The sequence below is a fragment of the Chaetodon auriga genome, chromosome 2 (genome assembly GCF_051107435.1).
Source record: "Chaetodon auriga isolate fChaAug3 chromosome 2, fChaAug3.hap1, whole genome shotgun sequence".
Classification (NCBI taxonomy): Eukaryota; Metazoa; Chordata; class Actinopteri; order Chaetodontiformes; family Chaetodontidae; genus Chaetodon; species Chaetodon auriga.
The window spans coordinates 10369727-10378359 of NC_135075.1; the positions used below are offsets into that span (position 1 = coordinate 10369727).

The 8633-nt window shown below is 40.5% G+C and overlaps 1 protein-coding gene across 1 annotated transcript in view; it reads right to left on the minus strand.

The window, feature by feature from the left end:
- Positions 1 to 7530, minus strand: part of slc2a9l2 (solute carrier family 2 member 9, like 2) — a 98911-nt gene extending 91381 nt beyond the window's left edge. Inside the window, exons 1-3 of the mRNA XM_076753398.1 lie at positions 7468 to 7530; positions 4127 to 4212; positions 504 to 605 (exon numbers count right to left, since the gene is read on the minus strand). Of these exons, the coding sequence (XP_076609513.1) occupies positions 504 to 605; positions 4127 to 4195 (171 nt within the window). The 5' untranslated portion in view covers positions 4196 to 4212; positions 7468 to 7530. The remainder of the gene's footprint in view (positions 1 to 503; positions 606 to 4126; positions 4213 to 7467) is intronic.
- Between the last annotated feature and the right edge of the window lie 1103 nt (positions 7531 to 8633).

The window sequence follows — 8633 nt, forward strand, 5'->3', positions numbered from 1 at the left end:
CTGTCTGGTATTACACCATTTAATGTAAACTGGTTAGACATTCAGGTTATATGTTTTGTGTATTTTTTTTTTTTTGGTCTCACAATCAGCTCACTGGTTTCTGTTGAATGTGCATGCAAAAACTGTGAAATCATTAACCCAGAACTACTGTCACCAATGTACAATGTGGTTGGAAAACAGAAGATTTGCTTTGCCCTAAAAATAGTGTGTGCTAATTAAGTGACAAAAAATAGACAACTCTACAGCAATTAATGAGTTCTGTAGTGGGGCTGAATATAACAGTGACAGTGTCTGTGAACTTGTGAACATGTGCATTTTCGATAATTCATTCAAAACAGGAGACAACTCAAACTAAATTTTCAACATTAAAGCTAACTCCAAAACCTGCTTATGAGGCACAATCAGAAGAAAGTTTAGCGATTTCTAGCAGTGCTAACAAAGAAAGAATTGACTGGTGATGCTCCACAAGCAGACCTACAAGACAATTGAACAGTCTGACTCACCGAAGCGGGGGCGTTGACCACGGAGAGGTTGTATCCATAAATGAAAGATGAACCCAGGGCACCGAAGAAGGCTGCGCTCAACAGACAGGCTGTGACTGGCTGCTAACAAGAGAGCACACATACAGGATCATAATACACACCTTCATATTACATATGTTAGAGGTCTTGCATTCGTCACATGTTGTTTATCAATTTCTAAGTTGGACTAAAACCAAGGGGGCTCAGACTAGGACGTTTAATAGAGGTCCAGGTATCCAGGCCAGGAAACTGGGTTATTCCCTTCACTTTGCCCTTGACTGCAGTTTAAACAACAGTTATTAACAACACAGTGGGAAGTTCATGGTGGTCTGTGCATGCTCTGTTGCAAACCAGTGCAAAATGGTACAGGCAGCAGTTATTCAAGGTGTTTTAGAGAAGAACTGAGCTATATGTACTGCATACTGGAGTTAACATCAAAACGTTCCAAAACTCAAAGGAGACATTAAGACAGACTGTTTTCATTTGGAAAGAATGAATGAAATTGCAAAGACATACGTTATTAGTTTTAAATAAAGGACACTGTAAACGGGTGGCACAGGTACAAAACAGGAAAAGACTACAAGTGTGAAGACCCACAAGCAGTTAATTAAAATCCAGAACACAAAAGAGTCAGACAGAGCAGGAAAACAGCATTGGAGATTTTCAGCTCGGAGAGTCTGACCACCTGAGGGGACAGAGTCATAAAGTTTGTTCTACGAGTGGCACAAGAAAAAAGGCCACAATATCATGAAATTCAAGCCCTTTGGGATATGAATGGTTCGGGAATGGACCTGATGAAATTTCCTGGCACATAGATTATGAGACACACATATATACAGTGTGCAAAGCTGACATTTAGGCCAGCAGTGAAGAGTATTAATGGAATAGGTTCTCACCCTGGGGACCATGAATGTGCTGCGATTTTAATGGTGATCTTTCTAGTTAATTTTCATATGTCTTGTATAGAGGTTGGAAATTTGACCTGACATAATAAAACAAACGTTAAAAGGTGACCTGAAGCAGAGATCATCCTTTGCACACTAATATCCATAATATCAGAATTCCATGGCAGTATGTTTGCTGTATGACAGATTGAACACTCCACAATCACCTCCACTTAGCTCTCGCTGCTAGCAAGACATAAATAAAAGTAATAGTTTTAGCTTTTTACGGATTTTTAAAACTGTCACCCAGATTTTAATATATTAGTAAATCAGATGATTTCTAGCTCTTCCAGTGGCACAGCACAAGGGATGACAATGTCAGTCTGTCTCTTTTATTTTAACCCTCAAACTATTGTCGTATCATTTTGCACAGACGTTCGTGATCTCAAGAGGATGGATTCTACCGACATTTGTGATCCTCTGACCTTTCCTCTAGCACCACCAGCCGGTTGACATTTTGGGCTTTTAGTGGATCTCAACAACTGTTGGATGGAAAGCTATGAGATTTGGCACTGACAGTCTTGTCCCCTGTTGGATTCATTGTAAACACTCTGGTGATCCCATCACTTTTCCTTTGGCGCCATCATCAGGTCAGACGGGTCATTTTTCCAGTTCTTTGGTTTTCGACAAATATCTGCAGAGCTGTCATTCCATCACTCTCAGCTGTATTCCGTGTTTGTGGTTATTGGCTCATTGAAGTAAGATAGTGGCAATGGTAAACATTCTGCCTGTTTAAAATGAGCAATGCTAATCAGTTAGCATTGTGAAATTTAGCTGAAACTATGCACAGACTGACAGCCGCTTGCATGGCTGCAGACTCTTGTTATATTACTGTTGTGTACTGCTGGTGAGTTCACAGATTTTATCTAATTTTTAAGGGGAAAAAAAAAGACTCATTTTGCAGATTTCCACTCATAACTTGAAAGCGGTGTCAAAATGGTTAGTTTGAATTCCTGAAGAGCTTTACTGGGACTGTAATCCTATATGATGAACAGCCTCTCTGAAGCAGATCTGGGTCCTGTCTTGAGGCAATAAACACTCTCCTGTGTGTGTCTCATATACTGCTAAGTGAAGGACAAAGACCCTTTGTATGCACAGCATCAGCCTGTGCTGTACACAGAGAGAGCAACAGCCTGGAGGCATAGCTGCATCATCCAAAACATCAGGATAAGACCCAGTAGGAGTGATTAGAGAAAGAGTTGGTGGTGGAGGTAGAACAGAGAGGATGGTGGGTTGGAGCCAGAGGGGGAGAAGAATTATGGCAAAGTTAAGGATTAGAGCTCACAGTGAGGAACACAGGATGTTATCTGCTAAACCAAAGCAAAAGAAGTGTCTCTCTCAAATGTGTGATCAGATGATACTGAAGCTATCAGCAATAAGTGAATAAACTGTCTACATCACGAACTTACAGCTATGAGCAGGCTCTGAACATGGGTTTAGCATATGGCTTACGCCGTATGGCCAATAAAATTTGACTTTGCGAAAAGGAGAAGTCGAAGCTAAAGGAAACACATCTGATTGAAAGGACTGAGTTCAGCAGGTCGTCATAACAAGGCCAAACAGAGCAAAGGAGGAGCTGAATGTGGAGGTGGAAGACATGGCGCTATTTTAGCAGAGAGTCTATGTTTATTTCTAAGAGTAAACTTGGACATAACGCTCCAACTGTTATAGAAGAACAGTTGTTAGAGCACAATAAGTAGGTGTGTGTAGGTACATGAATACACACCTGTGTGACAAATGCTGTTCAGCTTCAGTTTGAACAGAAATGTTAATGATGCTCTGTTGATCATTGCCTGAAAATGTGTGTTCGTCACTGTAAACATACAGAAAATGTAACTAGAAAAGCAAAAAAAAAAAAAGAAAAAATTGTTTCAAAAACTGTTTAAGAACGGTTGATTTATTGAGTTACTGGGTACCACCCACACCAATATTGACACTTTATTGTTGTTGCTGAGTCTGCCCAATAAAATGGGGGTAGTATCTGAACAGATGAAGTATGGAAAGTTCTCCACTGGGACCTTGCTCCATTGGCACACCTCAAACCTGTTTAAATCAGTCTGTGGCTCAAACCTGTATCCTAAGATCATACTTTGGAAGATTAGAAAGCAGCTGTGTGTGTTATCTTTGAGGAGCGGTTTATTATTGAGCAGGAGGAGGCCGTCAATAAAAGTGGCATTTCTGGCTAGATCAACACCATAATACCAACGTTTACCTCACCACTAGCAGTGAGGGAATGGCATCCAGTGGGTGGAGTGCGGTTTATATTTCATGAAATGTTAATAAGCAATTATAAACACTCATGAATAATACAATAAACATCTGATACATATTTCAGATTAGTAATGATATTTTCAATGTGGACGCATTTGCAAACAGAAAATTCTACATGTTAATTAAAATGTTTAAAGATAACCAGGAATAAACAGTGCAGAAAGCTACATATTTTCTGAAATGTAGCATCCTCACAGTGCGTCCTTTCCATACCTATCATCATCATACCTGTTAATGTATAACATAACAGGCAAATAACAGTAACGTCAAACAGCCGTGACGTACATAGAGCCATCAGGACAGGACTGTCAAGCTGTCAAAGCAGTCAACATCACAAAGAGAAAGATATGCACTTGGCAGCACTGTTTTCAGTGATTTAATGACACCAACCTTTTCAGAGTTCTTCTTGGAGTCACTCATCTTGTGGTCAGTCGGGTCGTGCTTCCGTGGTTTGTCCATGTTAATGTTTCAGCACCCTAAAATGAGAAGGTCATAGCGTGTCAGATATCTAGCTCATACAGAATACCCATAGAGAGACAAGACGCATTTCACAACAAAGAGGGGGAAGTGCAATTTACTATAGAGTGAAACATCTGCTGAAAAGGAAACGACAGTGCTTCATTGTGCTGACATGCAATGATAGTTCAAGAACACTAAGGATTATTGATCACAAGTTGGTCACAAGTGTAGGATTTACCCAGAAGGCAAATGTGACAAAGTCAAATCAGTGTTCTAACATGCAAAAAGGTTTGCTTGTCACGAAACTCCACCAGCAGAACTCTGAACACAGTTTGAAGCATTGGATTTTACTCAACAGAAAGAAACAATGATCTGGATTTGTCCTACCTCGCATTACAGGACTCCACAGCACACGCACACACACGTCACATTAAAAGCCTGAGTCTGACACCTAGTGGTTATAAAAGGAGTAACACTCTGAGATACTGAACAGCAGACATTGTATGAAATCTGGTGTCTCCATTTAAGTGTAATTGTGAGGCTCAGGCATCATTTTTACCAAACAAAGATGGTGCAGGGCATTGGACTGTGGGATGTATTTAAAGCTAGAAGTCTGGTTTGATGACATTTGTGAAAAAGTTACTGCAGGGTTTTAGACCTTAAAGCTACTAAACAAAAAGAAGACAACATCCAAGCACTTTACACATGACTGATAGGAGTCAGTGTTCCTCTCTTACCACACAGTTAAAAACATTTGATAGCCTCCAGCCAGCTCCCAGAATGTAAATGAGTCCCTGATCAGATGACTACAATGAAAACCAGCAGGACTCTGAGTCCAGAGGAGCAGAATTAAAAACCACAGCTATGCAGTGAATTCATAAGATGACTGAAGACATATGACTCATAGTCATAGTCTGAGCTTTCCTTTCTACAATTACTCAACTAAATCACTACTTGACTATTTACTCACTATTTGACTTTGAGTCAGTAACTCCCATTATCAATCTGGATTCTGAAGTTGCTAAAGTATTTCAAACTGAATCTTTTTTTTAGGGTGTATATCTGAAGCTTTCAGAGATTTTGAAGCCACAGCTGAATCACTCATCAGTTTCACGGCATTAAAAACACTTGGAAAAGCTCACATTCATCCATAACAATTTTTCCTCCCTATTGAGGCTCCGTTGTCAACACATTTAGTATACCTTGAAAGAACTATTACACAGCAACATTTTTGTGTGCCAACTGAGCAAACCATGCAGTTGAAAGCCCCTCAAAGGTGGACCTAGACCTTTTATAGTTAAGCTGAATGTACTGCACCTGGTACAGAAGACGATGATGAGACATGAGACAAAAAGCATGGTTTAGCCTGAGATTGTGGTTGTGCATGACAGTGGATGTAACCTCCTGGGTTTGACCTGCTGTAGAGTGGCTGTACACTGTCTACACTGTGACTGTATTGGGCAATCTGGACCAGATTGCAAACATATTGAAGTGCATCAGAAGAGTCAGGGGTCTTTCTGTTTGTCAAACACGCAGAGGGAAACCTGGGTAAAGACATATACGCAAAGAGGACGGCTTCAAAGTCCCTGGCCTTGCGTAGAGAATACAAAGTGACCTGTTTACTTTGCCACATACTCTCAGGTTAGGACAGAGGAGCCATGTCCTGAAACTACCTACAACCTAGACGTACATGTGGTTAATGAATTCCTCTCTCTTTGCAGATAAAGATCTGACCATCTATCTTTTTTTTTTTTTTTTGTGTGTGTGTGTGTGTGTGTGCATCAAGTAGATGCTTATTAGTAGCATATTGTCTCTTGATGCGTCATTAAAGTACTGATTAATGCCTTAGGCTTAGAGTTAATATTCCTAATCACTGTACATTACCTGTACATTAGTAGCAATGCAAACGATATAAAATCATTTTGTCATTTAAGTGAGGCTATCCTTACATTTGATTCACTCTCATCCTCTACAACTTAACTCTAAAAATAGTTGTAACAAAGAAGACACAGAAATCCTATGTGAACAGTGCGTCAGAAAATAATAGTGCATCTGAAGAAGAATGAGTGTCAGTCAAGTTGACCAAACTCCTACAGCTCTGTGGATCACAGCTGAGAAAATTCACAACTGTGGACTGCAGACATACTCACGCTCAGGCTGTGTATCCACTGCTAGCAGGACGACAACTGACCAAACATTACATAGACATGACAATGATATAACACTGAAAAATGATTAACTTTGAGCTGCCCCCGCCTCCCTCTCTCTCTCTCTCTCTCTCTCTCATTTCATCATTACAGTCTGAGGTCAGCCCCACAGTAGGAAGAGAAAGAGAAAGAGAAACACTGACTACTGCACATGTCACAGCATTACAGTATAGAGCTATCCACTGTCCACCCATAATCACCACTACATTAAACATAACCAGCTACACCAATGAAGGCATTACGGCAGCAATTAACCAAATTAAACTAGGTTCATTTGCAAAAATGTGCTTTTCCTTCTAGGCCACATGGGTCATATCAATACAGAAATAGAACACTGATTTATTCAGCAAGGTGGTCCACAGTCTAATATTTTAAAGGGAGAGCCTGTGGTGAGCATAACACTCTATCACAAGCTGCTAAGTTCACCAGGAAGTATTTGTGCACAGATTCTACACACAGATCCCACATGATATTAAAGAGCACCTCAACACTCACCTTGCTGCAGTGACAGACAGGTGTACTCCAGGACACTGTGACATCACTGTTAGTAGGGTGAGCTACAGATGCAACAGGGCAAACTTCCTAATGACACCTAACTACATCCAGGAGGTGAAACACAGCTTGAAACTTTCACCTACAGAGCCTGGTGTTGTGTTACTCTTTAGAGTCTACAGCCATGCTAGCTGCTCTGTGTTGATGCCGATGTTTAGAGTCAAGGTTTCCACGTTCGTCATATTTTTTTAGCTGGTTTGCATGCAAACATTTGCTAATAAGCAGTAAACACAAAGTGCAGCTGAAGCTGAGGGTAATTCTATTAGTTTTGCAGGTGTCTGGCCATTAAAATATTGACCTGGTCATATCACTAGACGCAAAATCACCATTTATTACAATTCATCTTAAAAGGGGCATGACTGTCATGACTGTCTGAATCCAATTTCATAGCTTTTCAATTGCTGTGGAGATATTTGATTAAAAAAGCACAAATGTCAACCTCACAGTGGCACTAGAAGAAAACTGAACAGCTCACCAAAGCCATCGTGTAGGAACAGTATATTCAGTTCTTACCTGCTGCCATTGTTTCCTCATCTGCTCACCGGTGCCCTCAGTACTTTTCTATTCTCAGCCACACACAACTGAGACTCATAGCAATCAGTGCAGCGTATAAGCTGCCCTGCCACACTCACTCACCAGGCTGTCATTGTTCTAATACAAGAGTCTCCAGATATTTCTCATGAACTGAACCGGTGCCAAAACTGGCTGTTTACAACCACACCTGTTCTCTTGTAAATACCTTAGCTTTCATTTTGCTTCCTGGATTTTGTTTGTCTGAGAGTGCTTGGTGTTTTGCCACACCAAACACCTAGAGAGACTCTAAGACTTTGATTTCAGCATGTCCTGAATCTTTACCTGCCTGTGACTGCTGGATGATTGACTCCCTGCGTGATACCAAAGGCTGTACGTATTGCTGCTAATCTGGTTTTGCCAAGTTAAGATTAAAAATTGATATAAATTTTATCCATGTTTTGGTGGTTCTGCACTTGGGCCCGAAACCCCCTTTGTGACAGGAACCATCTAATAGTTGCGAAGATGTTTCAGTCTGGACTAAAGTTGTGGACCAATGGACCAAGAATATGATCGACAGATTGATTTAGTGTTTGACTTGCCATCAAAAAACAAAGACATTCACTGCAAATATTAACTGCAACTGAGTATTTTGCTTTCTCTAAGCCTGATGTATTACTACCTCTTCCTTTTAGTGCAAAACAAACTAACAAGACAAGCAGCTAATGTCATTCAGATGTATTATATACACACCATACACCACTGAGATTGTGTAAATATGGCTGACTTTATCTTAAAGAACTCAACCCACTTTGTCATAACACCTTGGGTCATTTAGTTTGAAAAGATGTAAAGAAAGTTTTGAACGTGAGCTGCTCTGTATGCTCAAAATGTGAACGACTGCAGCAGCAATGTTGCATAAACCTTACTGTTGTGGCCAGAGCAGACAGACCTATGATAGGATCAATGAAGCATTTGCTTCCAGCGTGATTCCATGAACCCGTGTTGAGCCTCTCAATTACCAGAGCCTTGAATAATACTTAAAAGCGTATTAAATGATAAAAGTTTTGTGACATTGAGCCCTCTTCTTCTTTGGGCAGGTAAAACAGCAGTCAGACATGAGGACAGTGGTTGGACTATGGTCACTAAAGAAATCCCGGCGCTTACCT